Source organism: Diadema antillarum, unplaced genomic scaffold (assembly GCF_040938485.1).
Source record: "Diadema antillarum isolate AM-2024a unplaced genomic scaffold, OU_Dant_1.0 seq00000423_RagTag, whole genome shotgun sequence".
NCBI lineage: Eukaryota > Metazoa > Echinodermata > Echinoidea > Diadematoida > Diadematidae > Diadema > Diadema antillarum.
Window position 1 is genome coordinate 177216 of NW_027271406.1, and position 26826 is coordinate 204041.

At 39.0% G+C, this 26826-nt stretch overlaps 1 protein-coding gene across 1 annotated transcript in view; it reads right to left on the bottom strand.

Annotated features, from left to right (window-relative positions):
- Nucleotides 1–3696: 3696 nt before the first annotated feature.
- LOC139732454 (general transcription factor 3C polypeptide 1-like) overlaps nt 3697–26826 on the bottom strand; it is a 49736-nt gene continuing 26606 nt past the window's right edge. Inside the window, exons 20-32 of the mRNA XM_071643317.1 lie at nt 24757–25070; nt 23146–23262; nt 21902–22015; nt 19749–19852; nt 18033–18207; nt 16047–16178; nt 14966–15137; nt 13761–13852; nt 10589–11808; nt 9123–9285; nt 7516–8141; nt 5213–5405; nt 3697–3870 (exon numbers count right to left, since the gene is read on the bottom strand). Of these exons, the coding sequence (XP_071499418.1) occupies nt 3697–3870; nt 5213–5405; nt 7516–8141; nt 9123–9285; nt 10589–11808; nt 13761–13852; nt 14966–15137; nt 16047–16178; nt 18033–18207; nt 19749–19852; nt 21902–22015; nt 23146–23262; nt 24757–25070 (3596 nt within the window). The remainder of the gene's footprint in view (nt 3871–5212; nt 5406–7515; nt 8142–9122; nt 9286–10588; nt 11809–13760; nt 13853–14965; nt 15138–16046; nt 16179–18032; nt 18208–19748; nt 19853–21901; nt 22016–23145; nt 23263–24756; nt 25071–26826) is intronic.

A 26826-nucleotide genomic window follows, 5' to 3' on the forward strand; every position in this document is an offset into this window, starting at 1 on the left:
TGACGAGTCCTGATGCAATGCCACATGAATCAATTGTCTTCCTATCTGTGAGGCAACTCCAGTTTAGCACATAGTTCAAATATTTCTCAGTGGCGGCATGAGACTTTGGCTGCGTTTATCAACTTTCCCCTGTTTAAACGGCTTTCAAAAGCCGTTTCCAAAGCCCCTTAGAAACGGCTTCCAAAATAGTTGCGTTTATCAACTCTTCGCGAACACGATAACTGGCCTGTCACTGCACAGCTGCATTAGCCTTGGGCAATTCGACCTGAGGAGTAGAGGTCATAATTTATAAGGCGTGCATTGTTCGTAACTGCAGTACAATACTACAAAGCCGTTTCAAAACAGCTTTGCGTTTATCAACTTCAAAAGGCTTTTACAAACAGGTGTCTGAAAACCTGATTAGGAAACCTGATTGGAAAGCCACAAATTTGCGGCTTTCGAAAACGGAATCAAAATCGGGTTAGAAATGGCGAAGGAGTAGCATTTTGTAGGCAATGTACAATATAGGTCAAAAATCAAGGTCAAAGGTCAAAATTCTGTGTAGAAGTTTTGAAGCCATCACCTAGTGCCATCATATAAAGCAAACGGAATCAAAATCGGGTTAGAAATGGCGAAGGAGTAGCATTGTGAAGCAAAATGTACAATATAGGTCAAAGGTCAAGGTCAAAGGTCACAACTGAAATTCTGTAAAGAGTTTCAAAGCTCCCATGTAGTGCTATCATATAAAGCAAACAGAATCAAAATCGGGTTAGAAATGGCGAAGGAGTAGCATTTTGAACATTTTGATCACACACGGACGCACGGATGGACAGAAGGACAGACGGACACACGGACACACACACGTACGGAGCCCGTTTCATAGTCCCCTGCTCGAACTCGTTCGGCGGGGACAACAAAAAACATCATCAGTTACAGGACATCATCAACATAGCATAAATCAATTCTTATTTCGTTCAGATGTCATGCAACCTGAGATAAAATAAGAGCGGAACAATTGTCGCTGGAGCAAATGAGTTACCCTTCAAAACACTCCATGATGAATAACCTCATGTAACTGGAAGCACCTGCAAACTGAAAATGGTTACAGTATGGTGTTTCTCATTACAGGCGGTTACGCATTTTTCTGTGACTAGCACAAGTACTGTATATGATACATGTCGATCACTACCCATGTACATCGACTTATTCATCGAAAGACTTACATTGAAAAAAAAACACCCAACAAAATCAATACAAAGAATCACCCTGAAGTCCACTGTGGAACCAATAAACATAGGATCATTCAGCCATTGGTTTTCATTGCATGTTGTTTAATCTTTCATGCTACACGAATCAGACAAAATATGAAGGGAATCTGTACAAATAATTTACATACAGCCTGGAAATTGGCATAAAATCTTGTTATCCCTCCTAAGAATACTAAAGATAGGCATTTATTACCTAATTAAAGCAAGACATAACCAAGAAGACATACTATAATCAGTACAAGTAAAATGTGTGTCCTTGTTTCAAGGATCCGAGATGAACAGAGGCTGATCTGCAATAAATCACTGTGATAAGCACTCCGATGTGATCTGAAAAATTCTGTCATGAATGGTTGTGCCATCACAGAGACTTTAAGCAACATCTTTTTGGCAAAAGGTGTATCAAATGCTGCTTTAATACCTAACATGATAACCAATTTAAAGGAAAAGGGCCTTCTGCAGAATATCATAGCAGACATGAATTCATTGTCTACATGCCATGTCTTCAATTTTCAATGTTCCCATCAGTTAGGTTTACTGTAATTATATCATAGATAAGGTGGATAAATCCTAGATCATGGCATTTCAAAAGTCAAGACAATGTATTATTAAAGCATACCAAAGTACAAGCTGAGAAGTGAGGCACTCTTGATGGATAGTACAGTAGAAGCCATCGCCACAGATTAGATTACAAGTCAGTCAACCTGCCCAAACATTTTGCTTTTCCTTGTAAAAGTACAGTCGACTCCTGTTATAACAAAGTCCAGGGAAGGCAGTTTAATTTGTTATATCAAGATGTTATGACAACAGAACAAATAAACAACTAAAAACATAGAGTGGACAATGTTGCGGCCTGAATTTTTTTCTTGATTGTAACTGAAATTTTGGTAGAACTGTATTCAATATAACAGGAGTGCACTGTACTTACATTTTGTAAAATTGCTTGAGCGATGACATCAAAATATACAGGACAAGTGCACACGCATTTTTCGATTAAGAGAGTTATCATCTTCCATACAAGTAGTTTTCAGATTTCTCAAAGCACCATTTTGTTTTTATTCTGGCTGTCCGTCTGTGGACAGGACCAGATCAAAGCAGGAAAGCATGTTCAAATGTTTCTGTGATGCGTTTGATAGAAACAGGTGCGTGAATCAATAAATGAACGATGAATGTCCATGCCTCTTGTAGGTCCATGCTCATATGCACCAAAGTGCTTTAATAGAGGATTAAAAAAAAACCAAGAACAACATTCAGCCAATACTTTACCCTCCCTCATACTTTAGTAAAAAACAGTGTACTGATTTTGTTCAGGGCCCTGTTGCATAAAAGTTGAGAGCAAACACAAGTTAAAATATAAAACACACATGTATGTCTCTGAATACTCAATAGACCGTTTGGGTAATAATTCCAATCTATAGGTGTTTGATTCCCGGAAACATAGAGACAAGCTATTACATTAATCTGCTCTTCTTAAATGAAATTCAATTGATGGAATCCATTTTGCATAATATCACTAGTTGCTATGTTGGACAAGCCTCGCACAAGCTTTCAGGTTGTCAAGAACAACCTTTGTTTAAAGGTACGCATAAAATTTGAATATGTTACAAAAAATGTCTATTTTGATTGGTTGATACCTGACTTATATTTAATCTTTTTTTAAAATTATATTTGATAGCATCTTTGTATGCGAAAGGCACTGAAGTCAGGAGGACAATAATAGTTCTATATCTTAAAAAAGAAAAAAAAAAACTGTGACATCCGAAATACGTCTTATCAAACTTGGGGACACCTGTTTTGATAATGCTGGATTCGCAAACAACAAGTCTTGCCAAACTCAACTGAATGCATTGCAGGACACATATGACCAGAAGTCTTGCTTTTCAGTCATTTATTGATAATGACTAACAGGATGAGAGAACTAGCCAGACTAGTCCTTGAATGAGGTATTGTTTCATGCACGGTACTGATTTATTTATAAAGACAGTATGACACTTAGGATCTCTGACTGCTCTTGTATTCGACATATCTGTGATACTCATGAGTTAAACCATCATTTTATTTCACATATTAAATACCTCTTGAGATTTGAAGAAAAGCCCCATCATACAAATCCAATACTTCAAAATTCCAAGCAAACTGGGGCATATTTACTTCACAACTCATGTTTGAATGAATTTAATGTATCATTCTTTTGTTACAGTGTACAGTCATCAATGCACTTGACTGAGACTATTGGTCATGATAGGTATCAAAGCATGGCATAAAGTGCTTTTGTTTAGCTAAGATAGCAAACAGAAGTAGCAATCAATGACAGGTGTGAGCTGTTCAAGGTAAGTCTAAAATACATGGCCCTTGACCTTGGGTGTTAACAATACATCACATTAAGCATGCACAATTCATAGTACTGAAGTTTATTAAAGAGGTTCTCCTTGGCTGATATTTGATGGTCTGTTCACGCAGGTTTTTGAAAGTTATCTCTCAGCAGGGCCAGGTTGGGCAGAGCCTGGGTGGTGGGGTGGTAGTATGGAGTGGGCGTTGGCTTCGTGCAGGACAACTGCTGGAAGGGGGTGGTCCTGCTGCTGGTGAAGGTAGCGTGTCGGCTGATCACTCCAGCATTGAGGAGAATCTGGATCACAAGAGGTTAGAGGTTTAGCGTGATGGAGCAAAAATTAATCATACAAACTATCATCACATCTCGAGTACGTAACAGGCACACATACACAGTGCATCAATAGTATTTACGTTTTCTCTTATACAGCTGTATTTTCAATCAAATTTTTAGAAGTGCAATCAGCTGTTTAACTGAAATAGTTTGAATATTATGAAGTGGAAAAGCTCTTCCCTAAGCAAAGACCCCTTTTCTTTCTAATATATCTCATTTCAATTTGATGGTTTACACCAAAAATTAATCATTCTGTACATATCCGTGTGTTACATATGTGGGAAATTTCATTTTTGGCATGCACACAAGTGGAGGAATCTGAAGGACGAGGAATCTTGTTTAGTGTATTACATGTGGCTATCTCGTTATGTTCTGATCTATTTTATTTGTTTCTCTTGCTCTTTTTGCTCTCTTTCCTTTAATAGTTTTTGTTACTAGGTTGTTTGTTTAACAAGACCAACATTTTCATCAAAGGAGCTATACACTACAAGCTTTGCTTTTTAGTAGTTCCCCAACATTCATCTTGAGAAAATTGTCTTCTCTTGTATTCTTACAATGCTACGACGCTAGTGTTATGTTCAATTGATTGAATCATGCTATTTGTGTTTGAGATGTGGAACGATAAAATAAAACAAAATCAAATCAAACTGTAAAATGCCCGGTGGCTTGATAACCATTAAACTTCACTTATCATTAGCATTTCTTTTTTTACTTTACAATCTTGGCTTAGACTAGACTTCTTTTCTTCCTCTACCTTTCTTTCTCTCATCTCTTATTCTCTGTACACTTAGGATGGATGTGTGAGAGTGTGCGTGTGTGTGTGTGTGTGTGTGTGTCTGCCAACAAATTAAGCTAAGGTATGTCTCTGTGTTTGATAACAGATGATTTAAGTACATATATGTGTTATTTCAATTTGGACTAATCTTCTGTATGTACACTGTATGTTTGAGGGTTGCAGCCACAAGCACATAATTGCTTGTTGGGAGTCCTGGCATGTATTTGTTTCTACATGTATTTAATGACCTGTAAGTTGTATATTGTTTTGAATTTTGTCAAATAAATAAATAAATGAATAAATGAATGAATGAATGAATGAATGAATGAATGAATGAATGAATGAATGAATGAATGAATGAATGAATGAATGAATGGATGGATGGATGGATGGATGGATGGATGGATGGATGGATGGATGAATGAATGAATGAATGAATGAATGAATGAATGAATGAATGAATGAATGAATAAGAAGTGGTAAAGAGATGTAAGGAAGGCAAAGAAGTGTTTGGCCTGAAGAATTTCTCACCTTGATGAGATGGAGACACTCGACGGGGTCCATCACCTTGGAGTAGTAGTGGAAGATGTCGGTCTCCTTGATCCCTGGCTGGGACATGATGAGCAGTCCCAAGCTGGTGGTCATCATGCTGAGGGATGTGTTGTTGACCGAGCCATCAATATTGGTCCAGATGTGGCTCATAAAGGTCACATGCTGCTGATACCTGAAACATACAATGGGAGCTTGGTTCCTCTTGTTCTCTTACTTTTTACAAGTTTTTCTTGTTTTTGCCTCGTCTATTCTGGAAATCTGGCTGCAAAACACAATGTAGATCCATCCTTCTACGAGTATTTTTTGACAAAACTGCAAATTGTACTGTAGTTTTTATACAACTATTCTCTCAAATCAATGTGGCTCCTAATTAAAAACAAACAAACAAACAAATTAAGAATGTTGTTATGGCGACTGGTATGCCTCGGCCATAATGCATGGTTCTTCCGATAGAGTCTAGAGTATGTCTGAAAATCTGAGATAACATTTTCACATACATAATTGGCACAAAATTATAATGAAATGTTAGTCACAAGTGTGTCGAGTGTTTACTTTCTTTCAACTAGGTTTCATTTGGATGGATGACTAAATTGTTAAAGAGAGCAGGTATTCGGGGGTTTCATCACTTTTACTTTTTTGACATTTGATCCTTGCCCTTTGACCCCATGGCACACAATTCTTAAAATATTCACTAACTGGTAGCATCTATTTTCATGAGCATGCTTCTAGCTATTTTTAAAATATGGGGAAAATGAGCCATTTTTTGAACATTTTCCCTTGACCTTTGACCCCATGGCCAAAATTTTCCCTACAGAATCAGTGGTGCGGTAATATATACCTAGTTTGATTATGTTTATGCATTGAGTAATCTCCGAGGTATGGAGAAAAAGTGTCATTTCAGCATAGAATATGAGCATTTTAACCTGACATTTGACCTTGACCTCTGATCCCATATTCCCCCCCCCCCAAAAAAAAAAAAAAAAAAAAACAATGAGAATCATCGTTAGACAGTACATGAATATGTACCAAGTTTCATGATGATATCTCCAGCCATTTCTGACATATGGAGAAAAAAAGTGAATTTTGCATTTTTTTTTTTCTTCTTCCGATAAAGTGCTGCCCTCAAATGGTTGAGGATGAACGCACTGCGAGAACATGCGCATACGCCGCACCGGGGCAACAGAAATTTGAAATCAGGTGCAAAATATTTACAGGTGCGAGTAAAAATCTCTGGATGAAGAGTTACATCCTACAGATTTTCCTCAACGCAGTTTTGAAGGCGATGAGGGATGGGTATGTGGCAGGATCAACACGCAACTTGACATTTGACCCTATGCCCAAAACTTTCCAAGATAATCTTTCTCTGTATATGACCCTGCATCACAAAACCAACAAAAAGTCGCTAGACATGGATTTTTAGTTTAGGGCACATTCTGAAAGAGCAGACTCTAAGCTTTAAAATTGTGTTTAACTCAATTCAAATGGACTCTCCTAAACTATCTTAATATTGTTAAGAATGTACACACTATGGGAAAGTGTAAACTGAGAAAAGAGGCTCTGAAGTGCAGGGTCTATTCAAGCGCTTAATCTCTACCAAACCACGCTAGCTGGCGATGAATGGGACAAAAACATGACGTAAACCACTGGAGCAACAACAATGAAACGATTATCAGATTAAGCTGAAATTAAGCAGGATCTATTAATAAATACTGCCCACGATGACTGCCTACTTTCAAAGCAGTAGAGTTAGTCTTCCAAAAGTTATTAGACTTAGAAAGTGAAGAGTGTGCAAAGGATTTTCAACAAATGAAAAGGGGCCTCCAAGACATACCTACTTCACTATTTGACAACTTAATAGGGTTGTAGAAAAACTCCTGGAAACAAACTTTCCCATTCATTTTATGATCCCAGACTTAGGAATAATGTAGAAGAAGAATGGCTCTTTCAGAAAATATAAAAAAACTTAAGATTCACTTAGTTGACCCATTACACCTTTTTTAATTCCTCATGTAAAATCAAGGGGTGCGACTCTTTGTTTGTTTTGTGATGCACAGTCACATATATTATATCACTGTGTTTCAATGATCAGCACTTGTCACTTTATACTGAATATTAAATCCTTTTATAAAGATTTTCTGGTTAATCAAAGCAAGAAGTATGTACAACCGTTACATCATAATGTTTACATGCTGACCCACTACCTCAAATATTTTGCTCCTTTTCACTGAAACACATCATCACTCACTTACCAATGGGTATTAGTGTTAAATTTGTGAACTTACTCATGTAGAGGCAATTCAGATGCTGTTGGCAGGTCTGCATTAGATTCAGCTCCTTTTATTTTAGTTCTTTCCACGTGGGACTGACTGCAACTTGGATTTCTCGTTTCTTCTCCCGACGCCACCTGTGATGTTTCTTCACCCCTGTCACTACTACCCTGATCTCCTCCCCTTCCTATCACTGCATTCCCATCTTCCCTGTGTATGCAGATGGTAGATTCCTTTGGCACTATTTCCATCACCTCAGTGGACAGGTCCATTCCATCAGCAGGGGGTTTCTCATTCGTGTTCACATCAGAATGTTCACAGATTTTTTCTGCCTCACCTTCGCAGTTCACGAGTCTCACATCCGTGCTACAAACTGAGTGACAATTGTCCACTGATGTAACTTCCTGGGTAAGTGTCGGGGATTCAGTAACTCTTCCCTCCTTTTCATGATGGAGATCATGGTCGCTCCCGACACCAGTGGAAGGTTTTGTCAATTTTTGTCCCCTTGGCGATTGCCATGATTCGTGGTGTGAGATTGCCTGGTGTGACACAGGGCTGGTCTTCTGTACAGATTTCACGAGCCACCTGGCTGCATGCTCGAGTGTCACAAGCCGTAGTATTGTGCTTCCAACCTCCAAGACCTGTGGGGAATACAATTAATAAATGAAATAACTGCTTCTAGAGTGAACACTAGCCTTGCATTTGAGCTAAGAAAAAATCCTGATTCATGGACAGAGCAACTCATGGAAAGTTATGGAAACAAAGTGAAACTAAAAAATGTGTTATGCTGTATGAACTCTTTTATTTTTCATTCTGATATTACACAAGAAATCCATGAAAGCAAATTTCCCTCTTAGTGAAAAAAAAGAACCAATCAATAAAAGGAAATTTTCCTCTGAGTGAATACAGTGCACCATTTATGGTTAAAAACCAAAAGGACATTGTATATTGTGCTTTAGTGAGAGAATAGCATCAACAAACTGGAAATTTACTTGCTTCATGGTTGATAGTGCAAAGAGCAAAAACAAATTTGAGGCAGCGCAATTAGTACTGGTGGGACACTCCGTTCTCCTCCCTGTATCAAGAATCGTATGATGGTCAGTGGTCATAGTTTCAACTATAAAGAACAGTAACTTGGGTATCTTATGCATTTCACTTGGCAGGTACGGTATATGCCATGCATTCAGCGAGTCTAAATTTTTGCAAATCAGTACTTCCCAACGATTTCATGAGTGGTTAAATTTGTGATCATGGAGTCCTGTACTGAACAGAGAAATGTATTTATAAGCGTCACATTAATACTGGGATCAGAGTCATCATTTTTGCATGTCTTTAATTTTATGAATAGCACCAGACTCACAAAATTCGCGAAAAATAAAAACCTCACAAAATATTCGCCGTATACAGTATCCATTTATACACCTGGATCAAAGAGGGACATGATGGGTAAAATAATCTTGTCTATGGGTGCAAGCACTGACAGGATTTGAACTCGGGTCCTCTGACTGGAAGTAAGGAGTCTTATCTGCAATGCGTCAATGCCCCCAAAAGAGCCCCCCCCCCCCCCCCCCCCCCCCCCAATGTGTCATCTGCCACTTTGTGACACATCAAACACTACTCACCAGCTGCTCCTGGACCAGCACCCTAAGACACTGCAGCACCCTGTCCTTCCCCTGGGGCCAGTGCTGGCCAGATGCCATCAGAAGCTTGTTCACGGTCATGCCAAATCTACCGGCATTCAGTATCAGTGTGTAGAGGGAGCGCATCAGTTTTTCGTGCTGGTGTCTGCAGAGTCAATGCAAGTCAATGTGTGTGTCACTGGGAGTGACGAGAAGCTCATTACCCATTTTTCATTTTTCATTCTGAGCTCATTCATTCTATTTTCATATCATCTGGAAGTGAAATGTTACCCCACAAAAAGTTATTAATAGTAAGTAGAGAACATGGGCCGAATGTATAAAACAAGCAATTGCTTGTAAGCAATTGCTTCAAGCAAAAGCACAAGCTCGTCTAGCAAAAGGTCTAGCTCAAGCAATTGTTTAAATCCATATGCATAACCTTTTGCTTGTGCTGATACCTTTTGCTTGTCCCGCACAAGCAATTGCTTGCGTTTTCAACAAAAGGGACGTCACGCCTGTGCAAACACAAGAACAAAGGCGAGTGTGGCAGCATGTATTTGAAAGGGCATGTGTGTGTGGAAACATTTCCTGACATAGTAAAGGCAAGGAGCTATGAAATGACACTCATAAATGCACACACAGACGCACACACACAGCTATACAGACACACGTACTGGCTGATTCCCATCACTGCTTATAGTAGCCCGGATGTGCCAGATCGCACGTGGAGAGAGGTCTCCTTGCTCTCCACCGAAGTCAGACATCCTACCTATTTTTCATCACATTTTGCGTGCTAACCACTGGACATTCCCGTTGTTGAAACGAAAAAGTTTCTTACACTAATTAGGAGTAATTTCTTGTTGATTTATACCACACCTACACAAGTGTGGTCTTTCTTTTGTAAATATGAAAATGATACTTAAAAGGGAACGTCCCGGTTAAGCAAAAGCTCAAGCTCATTTTACAGAGCTTGGAAAATCGTAAGCAATTGCTAGCAAGAACTAGCAAAAGGTATGTTTTATGCATACGTGCTTCGTGTCTGAGCAATTGCTTGCGGGCAGCAAGCAATTGCTTGTGCTTGCTAGCAAAAGCTTCTGCTCGCAAGCAATTGCTTGTTTTTATGCATACGGATTAAAGTAAATGGCTAGCACAAGTAATTGCTAGCGTTTATGTATGCATCCGGCCCCATGAATGTGTACAGAGTATTCAATAGATTTTGACAATGCATATGTATGTTTAATTTCTTAAAAGTATCAAATTCGGAGTGAAGCAGCCTGTGGTCTCATTTTATTTGAAAAATAGTAAATGACTTTGGCAATAATAAGCAAAGAATTTCTCAAATTTGTTTATGAGTAGAGAGGAGCTATGGTAAAGTTACACTATGTGGTGAAAAGGACATTGCATACCTTTTCATGTAGACAGCATGGCAGGAAGAAAGGTTAACGATACATGTGTCACATTAAACATACCCTTTGCTAACTTCCTCTAGACTCCTCCTGTGTTCTCGAATGCAGTAATCCTCCCTTGGGAACAGACTCCTTTCCCAGCTTGTTGGGGCGAATGCTTGCAAGGCTCCACATCGTGCAGAAATAACATCTGCCAGGGTGTGGAATGCCATCTCCTTTTGCTCTGAGTTTTCTCCCGGACTGGAAGAATCCCTGAAGGATGGTGCAGTCCTCCCGCAATCCATGGGATCATGAGAAGTTTCTCTGGCAAGGATTGGCTGGTCGGCGCTCTTCGGCCCAGGTGCCTCTCTCATTGCTCCTCCGTTGGAGAGTGGTGATGCTTGTTCTGTCTGGTTGCCCAGGAGTCGCTGGATGCTGGCCATGAAAGCTGGCGAGGGTGTCATGGTGAGACTGAAGTTCTTCACCCGGAGCTCCTCGTGGATGCTCTGAGGCTTCTTGGAGTAAGTTTCTGTCTGCAGACCCTGCATTGTCAGCCAGGTGAAGAAGGAATCGGTCTTCAGGATCGGATGTTCTGCCACATCTTGTGAAGCGTCTGCAGAGCTCGAGCTCATCTCCTTCCTGTCCTGGCACTGCTCTGAAGGAGCAAACACAGGTGGTGACGAAGTTGAATTGTCTCCTGCTATCTCCATGGCAACGGCTCCAGCTTGGTCCCAGACTCTGCTCACCTCCCCACCACTACTAGTATTGACTGTTACTTGAGGGCCAATGTAGTCATGATCTAGATGAAAGGCGAAAGGGGTTGCCTCTCCATTCTCATCTTCAGTCGATCCTTTAGAGCCTACCTCGACCTCTGTCATGCTCCCCGAGTCATCTGTTTGATTCCGCCTTTCACTCGTAAGTAGGCGTGGTATCAGAGAAACCATTCCACTTTTGATTGACTGCGGCTGACCCTCTGTTTTTCCCTCATGGCTCTTGCTCCATGCCTCGTGGGCACTCTGGATAAGAGCAACAGTCTTTCGCCCACTGTTGGACAGGCACTGTCTTCTCATCTTGCTCATTTCAGAATGGGACACTTCCATACTGCTGTCCTCCTCTTTATCTCTGGTCTCCCTCAAATTGGCAACGTCCCTCGGAACACCGCCAACATTGTCCTCATCCTCAGAGTCTGCGGACTCGGAATCTTTCTGAATTTCTTCTTCGTGCCTCATCTCAAGGTTCTTGATGTCAATGGCACTGAGATCCAAAGACAGCAAACTCTCAGGAACTGTGATGGAGTCATCAATCTGAACAGAAAAAAAATGTGAAAAAGAATGACACCACTGAAGAGACACATGATAATGACAAGAAAAAAGAAAGAAAAAGAAAGAAAGAGAATCCAGCAAAGAAAAAGGAGAAGAGGAAGATGGACAGAAAGAATTGTAACAAAGAATAAAGGACATCTATATACAGCATTGTGTTTCACAAGTTGCAAGTGCTTTTGCAATTGACAAGGTCTACATTCATTCTTCCTGCCTTTTTTTCAGGATTTAGACACTCCATCATACATTGGACTCCCGTTATAACGAAGTTCTCTTTCGTTATATCGAAATTTCATTATAATCGAACATATATAAACAGTAAGAATACATAGAATGGATAATGTTGCGGCCTGAATTGTTACTTCGTTGTAACCGGAATTTCGTTATAACTGTGTTCGTTATAAAGGGAGTGCACTGTATTTAGGTGCTGCATAAATATCTTGATATTCTTTGTGACATTCATCATTATTAGAAGCCAAGTAAAATGTAAATCACAAAGTTATTTCTCAATTCTCAATTTCTGATACAAAACTGACATGTTTTATGAATGCATTATTGAAAATGAGTATTATGTTTGTAGACAAATGACTTGCCAACTGCGACAACAGTGTAAACAGCAAAAGCAATACGCCAGTGCGTAGCTTGCTCACGTGTACATTTGCACAAATTATCTTTTTTTTTTTTCTTATTTAGTGCACTTCAATCATTGTCAAAGAGATTTAATGCATAGGATTACCTGAGGTAACAATTCCCGGCATTCATATTCAAACAAAGAATTACACTGTGACAACCAGATGACAACAATGGCCCGTAAATTTAACACATGCAGTAGCATCCATGTTTGCATCGGATGTATCAACACACCTTTTCTGTTTACTGTAAAACATGATATATTCGCAGCATAAAAATTTCATGAATTGGAGCCGAGGGCCTTTCTCGCAGCATGAAATTTTTGCGACTTACCACTGGCATCCAATGCATATTGTGTAGGCAAGAACTTTCGCAAGCATTTTAATTTCGCGAACATTTCTCGTTTTACATTATATTGTAAAATACTAGGTTTTAATAAATACTTTGTTGTCAGGTGGACGTGATGGCAAGCACCATATATAAGGACTGCATCATGAATAGCCATGGCATCATCAGTTGCTGTCACACCACATGAAACTATGTGTACATTGTAGTTTGCTTGTAGATAATATTCAGAAGTTTGATCACGGAGTCACACTACAGACAAAACTACACATACACACGCTTTGTTTTATCAATTGAATTTGTCTGATAATTGTTCAGTTGAAACATAGTTGTTTGTAGGGGATCATTTCCAACAAGCCTCTTGTGTGCTCTGTATGATCCCTCCATTCAAAATGTATGAATTTCACCAAGGCAATTGTATTTGATTTCTGTAAATGTTATGTTTTGATATGGAAATAAATGAATGAATGAATGAATGAATAATATATACATTCAGTGATAGGTACGCTGTGACTACCCGTAGTTTGGTCTCTTCCCAGAAAAATATGTGAACATGCAACAGAGTATAAAAGAATGCACAATGTGTGTAAACAACATGAATGGATCTATCAGGGTGTCGCAAACTTCTCAAAGTTTCAGCCATGTGTGGTTACATTGCACAAATTTAAGCATAGTTTTGCGAGGAGTGAGAAACTCCCCAAGTGCATGCAGGAGGTTTTGAGGGAAGTTTCGCGGGTAACTTCTTCAAAGGTGTGTAGTCACACTGCCCAAACTACGTGAAGCAAAATGCTGGGTAGTTTCAGGTAGAGTGTGACCTTGCTTAGAGACGCTCATCACAGTATATTTCAAAATCAACATGTACAATATTCATGTTACCACAAATGACCTTCTTCTTTTTTTCTCACATGCAAAGTGAAAACTAAGAACTGGTTAATAGGAGCAGAAAGTCCTCTGTTACTCACCACACCAAGACTCAAGAGACCAAAAAGGGGGACCAGGTTACCCTCAACAAGATCCATGTTCAGCGAAACATCCCCTGGTGATTTCTGAGATTCTACCAAAATAATACATGAAAAATAGAGAGGAATGAGCTTGAGAAACACTGGCTGCAAAACATTTTCAAAGTGCAATCATAAGCCAAGTTGTTAAGAGCACATGTTTCAGTGTTTAAATCTTAAAATACTTTTGATAAGATGATTGAAGTAACAATACAGGCCTATGGAAAGAATCATAGCAACAGTGATGTGGAACAATGAAATGAAATGCTACAGCGTAAATAAAACTATGACAGGATATGAAAACGTAGAATGTATGCTACATTGGATGCAAGATATCATACATCACAAAAGAAGTTACCAGTTTGATTATTCTCTATTAATCACCCACCATTTAAAAACAACCATGATCGTGATGATGCCTAGCATGGATATATCAAAAATTGTTCTAACTGAGGAGTTGTCACTGCACTCAAAAGCAATTCAAAAATTTGTGGCATGAGATTTGTCCAAATTGTGACACACGCTGTGGTCATGTCACCATATGACATCCTTGACAAACGATAAGAAAAGTTCTGTCATATTATTCATTGGATGCCGAGCTGTCAGTCCTTCACAGGAAGAGATATTTTCTCCCTCCCCTTGCCTTAGGTAGCCATGAGGAAGGCTTTCATTTATCAGAAATTTTAACAATGAATATCAGTCTGGGTTTGGTGAAATAACATATTTGTTCTATTTTTCCCCATGGGAGGCAGTGGTGTTGTCTTCTATGTTTGTTCTTTGTTCAGATTGTTAACACTGAGATTACATTCATTACTTGTGCGCTAATTTAAATGTGACCAACATCACAGCAACGCATATACTATAGTAAACATCCATATCAAGAAACCAAGAACTTCTTGATGATATGGCGATAAAATTTATCTTAGAGTTTTCATAGAATGTTGTTACGACTGCTCTGATTTCAGTGCACATTGTGCACACATTGACCACGAGTTTGATTTTGCTGGAACACAATATATTCCATAGACACCTGCCCGCGTATACTCGGGACTAGTCCTCAATGGGTTAAGAAGACATGTGATGGAAATGAGCTAAGATTGATTAACTGAGCTCAGCAGATCACTGGTGATTGATCATTGATCTTGAGCAGCACAGGAATGGTTTCATACCTTGGTGGTAGGCCTCAAGGAAAGCCTTGAAAAGACTGATCGTCTCATTGGCAGCCTTACGCGGAACGCTGTGGGAGTCGAGCAAACTGAAGAAGGTCTTGTTGAACTGGAACGACATTGGCACCGTGTGCATCGCACGGATCTTGTTACGGGATTCATGCTCCACCATGCGCTGCATTTTGGGAAGAGGGAATTCAGTCAGAAAGTCAGAACAATTTTTTTTCTCCATAGGATTCGTGAGTTAAGTACAGTCAAACCTGCCTTAGCGGTCATCTGTTTATAACGACCACCTGTCTAAAGTGGCCACTGAAAAATCCCCCTGAGAGAAAAGCCGTTAAAGACCCTGTGTATGGCGGCCACCTGTCTAACGCGGCCAGTGGCCACAAATTTTGTTTCCCGTGGTAGATTTTAACCTGTCTATAGTGGCCACAGACCCGATGGAGCCGTAGCTGAGCCGATAATCCAGCGTGTTTTCCTGCTTTGTAGCCGTGCCAGTCATTCATGAGCAACCTTCAGTGATCGCCACTGCTGCATTCATCACTCATTCAGTCATAGATTTAAGCTTTCTTCACGACTGCACACATGCTACTGTGCAACAACTTCATAAACACCAGCATTGTTCAATGCATGAAACACACGTGTGCATACATACAAGTACACACATGCACGTACATGTAAGTACTTACAAATGTATACAACGATAATACATGTACATGTAGGCAATGCACACAAAGTTGGATAACCTGTCTATAATGGCCACCTGTCTATAACGGCCACTTTTTTGTCTCCCTTGGGTGGCCGCTATATACAGGTTTGACTGTACATATAAACAAAGCAACAACTTAATAAGTATATTTCCCCAGTAGAATTTACGTGTAAAGCGATGCATATGAATAGTATTTAGGCTAGAAGTACAGTCGCTAAAATGTTCTGAAGAAAATTCAAGCAATTCACAAATCCCTCTTTAAAAGCAATCCCCAGTCACAAGTCCAAAATTCATTCTTGTATATCCTCCACGAGGTGATAGAATTTACACCTATGACTGAGGTATTCAAGTGATAACACTTTAACATTGTCTTACACTCCTGCCAAGGAAGCCGGCAAGTTTGAACTTGGACACAGTCTGGTGAAGGAGGCGTTGGTCGTACTGCTGCAGCACGTAGTACAGTTCCTTCATGTCTCGCCGCTTATAGTGGTGGGACAGCATAGCGATCTTGGAAGAGAAAATTTGAACGACGTTCAATATTAAAGATGTCTAGATTCAAACTTGTCAGATCTACTTCTATGTAGAATGTGCACATATCTCTCGTTAATGAATTAAACCTGGACAACCATGACATTTCCTCATACTTTAATCAAATGATCGTGAAAGAAAACCAGCTGAGTGACGACAAAGAAGAACTGGAAACAGAAGAGTAAGAGAAGGAAAGATAAATACGAGACAGAAAAGAATAAAAAAAGTACAGACAAAAGAAGAGGGAACTAGAAATGTCGCTATGGCGACTGGTATGCCTCCGCCATAATGCATGATTCTCCTAATAGGTCTATAGTACATGTGGACAATGTGTGATTACATTTTCACAAAATTGGCAAAATATTAAAATGACATGTTTGTCACAAATGTATTGAATGTTTACCTTCCTTGACCTATGTTTAATTGGATGAATAGGAGAGCATGTACTTGGGGATTTAAGAACTTTAACTTGACTTTGACCATTTCATAAGTTTATGCACTGAGTAATTTTCAAGGTATGGAGAAAAAGCGCAATTTCTGTATTGAACAGTAATTTGTTATCATTTTCATTTGGCCTTTGATTTATAAGAGAAGCACTGTCAGGCAGAACATACATAAATTCAGCATGTACTAAGTTTCAAGATAACTTGAGCCACTTCCGAGATATGGAGAGATATGGAGAAAAAAGTAAGTTCAGCACTTTCACTTGATCTTTGACCTTTTGACCTTTGACCTTCTTGGCAAAAAAAAAATCCCAGAGAATCTCTATTGGGTTAGACATGCATACATCAAGTTTTAAAAAAAAAAATATCCTGCTGGCATTGCATAAATATAAGGAAAATAGTAAGATTTTGAAGTATTGCCCTTGACCTTTGACCCCTGACCTTTGACCCCATGAACCCTAAATTCCCTAGATAACCACTGCCAGTCAGTAGATGCATATACACTATGTTCCATGAAGATACCTTGAACAATTTCCAAGATACAGAGAAAAAAGTGAAATTTTAACATTTTACTTGACCTTTTGACCTTTGACCTTTTGACCTCATGACCCCAAACTTTCACCAGAGAATCTTAATTGGGTAGTACATGTATATACTAAGTTTCAAGAAAATATCTTCAGGCATTGCATAGATATGGGGGAAATTATAAAATTTTAAGCATTTGACCTTGACCTTTTGACCTTTGACCTTGAGCATGTGCACCCAAAAGTTGATAGGCACAACTTCACCCCCTAATACACATACATGCCAAGTTTCATTAGGATACCTCAAAAGGTTTTGGTAGTTACCCTGTCCACAAAATTCATTACGGACGGACGGAAGGACGGACGGAAGGACGGACGGACGGACGGACGGAAGGACGGACGGACGGACGGACGGACAACCCGAAAACATAATGCCTCCGGCACCACTTCGTGGCGGAGGCATAAAAAACTGGAAGAACACAATACAGAGCAATTTAGGAAATGAGTCCTCCATTGGTAAAAAAGAAAGGAGAAAAGAGGAAAAAAAAACAAAGAAGAAAGTGAGAGAAAAGAAAGAACTTATCTTTTTTTTTTTTGTAATCTGACAGAAACTTGCTGACAGACTTTTGTCACTTGGTATTTGGCTTACATGCAAGTGGAAACTCTAATACCTATATTTTTGTTTTTGGTTAATAATTACAACATTCACATTTCATATTGTCTTCCATTAAAAAAGACCTAACCGTAATTGCCATTTAAATTTACCGGAGAAAAAAAAAAGGGTATTGGGGAGCAATTTCAAATCGATATTTTACAGAGAGAGACAATTCAGTCATATAAATATGAATTCTTTACCAACATCTTACCAAGACAATTTTCACAAGAATACACATCATGATATCTTGGTCAGATGACACATCACATGACTCCAGGTTACTGTAGGTCATGGCAGGGGGCGCTGTGCTTGGAATGATGTCATACTTCTCATGCAGCTCATCTAAGCTGGCTGGCATAGCAAGCCTCTCTTTCGTGTTGAGCATTCTAGGAATAAAATCAACAGTCAGCGCATTTCAGGGGACAATGGCGATGTGTTAACTGTTAATCATGTTTTCCTTTGTGTGGACAGATTATACAAAAGGGATTCACCAAATACATGTAATACACCATTAGTGCATCATGTAACAACTAAGGCTATAGGCGCAGCCAGACTGGCAAAAAATTGAGAAGTTTAAGATCACAAAGTCTTTGCGATCTTTGGTCGTGTGGTCACACTGGCAGCCAAACTTCTCGATCTTTGGATCGAGAAGCTTGGGCCATTAGTGCGCACGCACAAGGAAGGAAAAAGAGCGCGCCGTCTGATGCCTAGTGGTTGTTACGTATTGTAACAATGAGTGCATGTACAACACAATAGCCATGTGCTTCTAAGGCATGGCCAAATCCGGAAACAGGTGATCGACTGTCATATGAAAACAGATCGCAAAATTTCAGCTTCCAGCAGTCACACTAGCAAAAGATCAAGAAGTTTGGCATGGGTGGGGGAAATATCCCTAGTTGGAGTGGGAAATTTCATGAGAAGTTTGTGGTCACACTGGCAAAACTTCGAGATCTTACAGATCACGTTCTTAAACTTCTCGAACTTTTGCCAGTGCGACCACGCCTTATATGTTCACATGCTTTCTTTAATAAACAAACAGAAAATACTTGAAAGATTAGCTTACAAGCTGGGTGATCGAACATGGCTGACATTGAGTTGATACATGAAGTATTTGTTTTATCTCTTGTCACTCTCAATATACATTGTCAACTCCATGATGCTGTTATTTTTGAGAAATTTTGGAGCTTGGGAACAGATGACAGAATTTCCTGCTCAAAACTGTGCAGTAGCCAAATAATATCACTATTTTCTTTTCACTTCTCTCACTGGGGGGTTACAGAGTATTTCAGTATACCTTTGGAAATGATGTCAATTTACTTCTGTACTCTGATGTGTTAATCTATGTTAACATATACATATTTCACCATAAATATACATACGTTGTAACTGTTACCACAGTAAAATATAGTAAGAGAGAGAGATTGGCAAATATATGAAAGTATTGCCCATATAAACATTGCTTCAGTGAGCAGACATAATTGAGTGTGGATACCAAACATGCAAGAACCCCCCATCAAATCATATCATAGACGCTACTTCATTTTCAGCCGAAAGTTCTAGTTTGAAGCACAGTGACTTTATATTCTCACCAAAATAATATGCTGTTATATCGATCTCAATCTCTACTTTCTCACACAGTAAATGCAGATCGAATCATAGGGGTTTACCTTTACAATTCTTTTTGTGTCTAGTTCCTGTAAAACCAGAAATGTTCACAAGCATTTTGATTTCCCAAATTTTGCAAGAGCAAATATTCACAATATTCAAATGCGCTCAAAAATTTTGTCACTGCACTGAATGACCATGACAATTCACAAAAATGTCATGCCACGAAAAAAAGGTTGTTGGCACCAATTCGCAAAAATTCCATGCTGCAAAACTATATCTTGCTTTACATTTGAGTATCCACTGAGCAGTTTTCACTTACTCAAATCTCTCGTGAATTTGCATGCACAGGTTCCTGAAGATCTCCTCACAGACAGCGGGGTCCTCATAGTCACCATCTTTGGCAGGCAACGTAGCCATGAAGCTCTGGGCAGTGGAAATAATATAAGAACGAGGGAGCCCTTATCATTCTGGAGATCGACACTGGAGTCTAGGGCAGGCAATTACCCCCTGGGCAATTACCCCAGACCCTTCCCCTGACCCTAACCCTAATCCTAATCCTGAACTTAATCCCAGCCCTAAACCCAAACCCCAACCTTTAACCTACCCTAACCCTAAACCTACCCTAGCTTTAATCTTTACTGTAACTTTATCACAAAACCAGTATTTAGCTGGAGGGTAATTGCCCTGATATGCAACACTGTAATATGAATAAGTAAACTTTAGTTTGAAATTCAATTCACACCAACAAGCATGTGGTTTAGCTTTCCTAAACTTGCCACAAAAGCGCTTCACTTCTGCAATGCAAGACCACGCGCACAGTGGGAGAATATGGTGTAATTTTAAGCATGAAGTGCATGCACACTTTCATTTCATGACGTACTGAATCTATACATTAGTATGTCAGAGTGTGTGTCTTTATGTGTGTGTGTGTGGGGGGGGGGGGGGGGGGAGAAGGGTGTGGAGGCTGTGTATGGGAGCGATGAGTGGAGCGTGTACCGTACGTCAAAAAAAAAAATTACGAGACCCTCCGCAATGATATCATTAAAAATAGTCAATCAAAATACAAATTCAGGGTATGAAACTATAACTCGTTGCCCACATCTTACAGAAAACCCCATTTGATTTGCTTCAGTGGCTAAATAGAAATGAGGAATTTTGTAGAGGATGTCAAGGATCTCTTCCCTCCACGTTCTGTCTACTGTATTCACACACAAAAGCATCAAAGTGCTACACTTGGAAGAATCAGACTCATGACATGCTTTACAACTTTTCACATTTCTCTGTGAACGCTTAACCAAATTGAATGGGGTTTTCTACAAAATATAGCTAAGATGTTATGTTTTAAGACCCTGAAGTAGCATTTAGACAGTTTAATCATATTGGGTGTTATCAATGCGAAAATTTGATTGTAATTTTTTTGGGGGGACATACTGTATGTGTGAGTGCATAGCTGGGTTATGAAGAGTGTTTATGAGATGGGGGGGGGGGCTGATAGTAGGATCTGGGAATAGGCAGGTTTAGGGAGGGGGTACAATTAGAGAAAAAAGGTTGGAGTGGGGGTGCAGTTGGAGTGGGGCTTTCATAAAGGGCACATTAACGAATTGATGATAAGGGAAGACAAATTTGTATTTGTTTTATGGGGAGGGGGATAAAAAGTTGCATTGTTTCTTTTATGCAAAGATTTCATCAGTATATCAAATTTGTAATATATTTGAAAATTTGTACACTTGTCTACCTAAACAGTCAAATACTACATTGTACAAAGACCAAAGTGTATTCCGTGACAGAAATAATTTCATGCTGTGTGTATTTATTTTGCATATTTAAATATCTGTACATTTGTTTCCCTGAACATTCAAGTCAAAAGATTGAAGTGTACTCCTTGATGGGAGATATTATGTTTCACACATTTAACATATAAACATCCCAGTGGAATGTAAAGCAATGAATGAAATTGAAATAAATAATAAAACTAGAAAAGCACTCTGAGAGCGCAGACCTCCGCAAAGCAACTAATTTCCACCTATATGTACGTATGCTGAACAATCGCCCGATTTCCCAATGTAGAAGCCTTTGTTATGTCATAAACCCTCAGCTGCGCGGTGTGCTTCACCCTAGCAGAAACTAGAGCACGCACTTTAGTGCACGTATGAAAACCTTTAAAGACGTGCAGCTTGAACTCCGAAGTTCAATGACCCTTCCTGCCAAAATATTGAAAATTCATAAAAATTTCTTGATCACAACCAAAATTGAATCATCTCTTCCTTGTGTCATTCTCAACCTTTCCTGCAAGTTTCATCCAAATCTGTCCACAATTTTTCAGTTAGTTATTTTGCACACGGACAAACAAACAAACAAACAAGCAAGTCAATGCCGATGAAAACATACCCTCCTCCCTTGGTGGAGGTAAAAAAATGGAAAATGTGAATGCATTTTGATAAAACTTTGAATAGCAAATGTGACTTCACTTACCTTGTCTGCTGTGAGGTCGGTGAGCCAGACAGAGAAATTGGACACATTCGTTTGCTTTTTCATCAAGTGTCTAAATCTTCGGCAGACAGAGCAAGATGTTTTGTCTTGCGATTCCTGAGGGAAATATTCACAGGAGAAATAGGGTGGCTGCCTCTTCTCTGATTCACATTAGCTTTTCATGGCTCTAAAGCATTATATGTCTGTTTATTGTTTGGAAGTTCTGATCCTTTAAAACTCAGGATTCTGAACTAAAGTTTGCACTTTACATGGTAAAAAATCTTTTGTAGTTTTGTGAAGTATAGGTAAAATGGGTCACATTGACACACAATCGAGGAGTGTACTTCTGGCAGATCATCTCCAAAAGAATACTGTTTAATGTCGCTTCAAATGAAAACTCATATAACCAACAAAATCACCTATTAAAATGGATTTGTGCACCTCACAAAATGTGCATGAGAACTACAGAATCAGAAAGCAGCAAAGGTCAGTAGAAAATTACTTGAAGCCCAGAAGAAAATGTGAGGATTCAATGTGTGATGTTTTAATAATCTTTTTTTCTTTTTGAAAATTAAGAGGATTAATGAGTTTTCAGGTTGATTTCTGCTACACCCTGGAACTTTCCAATCACGTTTAGATACTGTGATATACTCAGAAGTCAACCCCTACAATTGTAATTACAGGGATCGTACAGTTTTGGTTGAGACCTAATTTCAGATTTCTAACATTTTTTTGTGAGATAATATGAATGAGAAACCTCTTATGAAATATGAATGAGCATGTCATTCCATGAGAAATTTAACGTTTATTTGATGAAAATTGCTTTTGAAATGGCTGAGATATCCAAAAGAGAGCGATTCTAGTAACTGTGGGACCCATACTTTATTACGATCACTTTGTTTTACTTTGTTTTTGGATGTTTCAGTCATTCTAAACCTGATTTTCATCAAATAAATTTTGAATTGCTCTTAAAATGGTATGCCCTGTACTATATCATAAGTGTTTTCTTGGTATCTCGCAAAAAGTTAAAAGGCCAATTCTCATCTCCACCAATACTGTACCATCCCTTAGAAATTGCAATTATAATAAAATAAAATAATGTATAAATAATAGATTATTTATTTATAAATTAATATAAATTCACATGAATAAATTAATATAAATAAACAAAATTGTAATTAACATTGAAATAAAGCAATTCTGTGAAAAAACGAACAAATATCAGGATGATCTCTTGAGTACATTACCACAAGTCTTTCCTGTAGCATGTCTCTACTGATGTTCCAATGGATGAAATGCCTTACGGACTCTGCAGACACAACATGTTCTTTGAGAATTCTCTGGGTGAGACCACATAGCATAATCTGCATGGTACACACAGAGTGAGAAGAAAATGTCATTTTGACTTGAATGTCTCTTAAGTTGAAGTGCTGATTGAATAAGCCTGGAAAGTCTTAAAAACAAGAAAGATGTGTTCAAAATAAACATGAATGGCTGTTCAAATTTTGCCATTAAAGAGATAAAAAGTGACTTTTTTTTTCATGCCTCCAAACCCTGTCACTACGCTATTTCTTGTCAAAGTGCCTCACACATAACTGATCCACATAAATTTCTGATTGACATGTATAAAACTTTTTTTTTTTTTTTTTTTTGGGGGGGGGGCAGTTTTCAAAGCATGACAGAGGGGTTTTCCAAACATCAGCATTAAGTATCAGCACTGCATCACAAATTTTGAATGTTGAGTTCAAAACTTTGCAAGACTGCAAAGACCACAATTAGAACCAGTAACAAACTAGAACAGCTATGTTAAACTTGTATGTTATGCCTTTTGTTTATGTCATCAGCTTCCAGCTGCGTGGTGCCTTGCCCGAGCGGAGCACACACTTTAGTGCGCATATGCAAACTTCAAATACACGCAGCTTGAACTGCCAAATGATTAAAAAAAAAAAGTCCTTCAAAAATTCATTAAAATTTCCTGATTATTACCAACATTTAATCCTCAGTTCCTTGCATCATTATCATATTTTCCTGCAAGTTTCATTCAAATCCGTTCACAACTTTTTGAGGTATTCTGAACACAGACAAACAAACAAACACAGGTAAAAACATATCCCATCTTGCCATACATGTAGGTAATAATGCTCTTTGAACCTATCAATCACACTCTGCCATCTCAAACTGGTGATATCTGTGTGGACATCTACAGCTGTAAATACGTCCTCACATGAAGTTCTCCTTGAGCAGATAAACTAACTGGCCCGAATTCATGAAGGTGGTACAAATGAAACCATGGTTTGAACCATGGACAAAAACCATGGAGTGTCAAGTGTCGCACAGAATATTTCATTACAAAATCAGTCATTTTGTTGATGAAATGATTATTTTGAAACGAAATGAAAACATTTTGTAACTAAATGAACATTTCGTCCACGAAATGATAATTTTGTTAAAGAAACGGTCATTTTGTCAACGAAATGACCAATTTCGTAACAAAATATTCCGTGCGACACTCGGCGCTCCATGGTTTTTGTCCATGGTTTAAACCATGGTTTCACTTGTACCACCTTTGTGAATTCGGGCCATAGAGTGTGTACTCTGAAAAACCAAAAACTCTAAAAAGGATGATGACATGCATGTAGGAGAGTTACATATTCCAGTAATGTGGGGGCATAATTTCATCACAATACATCATTACCACCACCACCACCACCATCACCATCACCATCTCCACCATCCCCATCATCGCCACTACCACCATCGCCATTACCGCCATTACCACCATCACTACCACCACGACGATCACCACCACCATCACCACCATCACCACCACCACCACCACCATTACCCTTTAGACTTACCAAGTTGTCCTCTGCGGTGCTCCACTTCACCCTCTTCTGCGCCTTCTTTTGAATGCTCTCCAGGTCCACCTTGTCCGCGATGTGCTTGTTTCGCACGACTTTGCCGGACAGCTTGAAGCTCTTTGGCGACTTGGCCGCTTTCTTCTTGCCCCCTCCCGTGCCACTGCCGCCCCCTGATTTAGCTGCCTTGGGCTTGACACCCTCTGGTCCTTCATCTCGGTGGGCACGTTTCCGCTTCTGACCTTTGCCACCGACAGTGGCTTGCTTGTGCTGAATGGCCGCTACTTTGACCACCATTATATTTTTTTTTCCAGCTACAACAAAAAAAAAAAAATAACTAAGTAAACTAGAAATGTCGCTATGGCGACTGGTATGCCTCCGCCATAATGCATGATTCTCCTGATAGGTCTAGATAGTACATGTAGACAATGTGTGATTACATTTTCACAAAATTGGCAAAATATTAAAATGACAAGTTTGTCACAAATGTGTTGAATGTTCACCTTCATTGACCTAGGTTTAATTGGATGAATAAGAGAGCATGTATTTGGGGATTTAAGGACTTTAACTTGACTTTGACCTATTCATAAGTTTATGCATTGAGTAATTTTCAAGGTACCGGTATGGAGAAAAAGCGCAATTTCTGTATTGAATAGTAAATTGTTACCATTTTCATCTAGCCTTTGACCCTAAAATTCATAAGATAATCACTTTCAGGTAGAACATGCATAAATATATAGTAAGTTTCAAGATAACTTGAGCCACTTCCAAGATATGGAGGAAAAAGTTAGTTCAGCACTTTCACTTGATCTTTGACCTTTTGACCTTTGAGGCAAAAAAGAAAAAGAAAAAGAAAAAGAAAAACTTTCCAGAGAATTTCTATTAGGTTACACATGCATACACCAAGTGTAAAAAAAATAATAATCCTGCTGGCATTGCATAAACATGAGGGAAATAGTAAAATTTTGAAGTGTTGCACTTGACCTTTGACCCCTGATCTTTGACCCCCATGAACCCTACATTCTCTAATCACTGCCAGTCAGTACATGTATATACTATGTTCCATGAAGATACCTTGAACAATTTTCCAAGGAACGGAGAAAAAAAAGGAAGTTTTAATGTTTTTACTTGACCTTATGACCTTTGACCTCATGACCCAAACTTTCACCAGAGAATCTTAATTGGGTAATACATGTATACACTAAGTTTCAAGAAAATATCTTTGGGCATTGCATAGATATGGTGGAAATAGTGAAATTTTATGTATTTGACCTTGACCTTTTGACCTTTGACCTTGAGCATGTGCACCCAAAAGTTGATAGGCACAACTTCACTCCCTAATACACATGCATGCCAAGTTTCATTAGGATACCTCAACAGGTTTTGATAGTTACCTTGTCCACAAAATTCATTACGGACGGACGGAAGGACGGACGGAAGGACGGACGGACGGACGGACGGACAACCCGAAAACATAATGCCTCCGGCACCACTTCGTGGCGGAGGCATAAAAACATTAAGGAAAGCCTCTTAATGATTGCATTAAAAGGAAATGACTTGACAGGAACAGAATATGATGACATTTCACTTGAAACTAATTGGACACAGCACTTTGTTACTGCACCGCACAAAGGGCCTTGCAAATATTTCTTCTCACATCAAGAAAACATTGTGAGAAGTCACAGATGTTGTCTTTTGGCACAAGTACCGCAACACTCATGTACACTGTATATGGCGCACCATTTTTGTCCTGAAAAAATATTGAAAGTTGGGGGTGCGCCTTAAACACCAATGCACGCAAATCCCTGCTCATGGGAAATGCACACAATGTGTACAAACCCTATTGCAGGAAGGTAATCTATTGTCTGTATTGACAATAGTGTAATATGTACTTGTCATCATCAGTAGAACATGCTCAAGAAATGTGAATGATAATGATTTCAAATTTCTGTGACAGAGTCCTAATTCAAGAAATGCACAAGATATATGTTTGCTATCATATTCATTGATATTCTTTTATTAAAGTAATTGGCACACCATTAATAACATTTGCAATGAAATTATAATTTT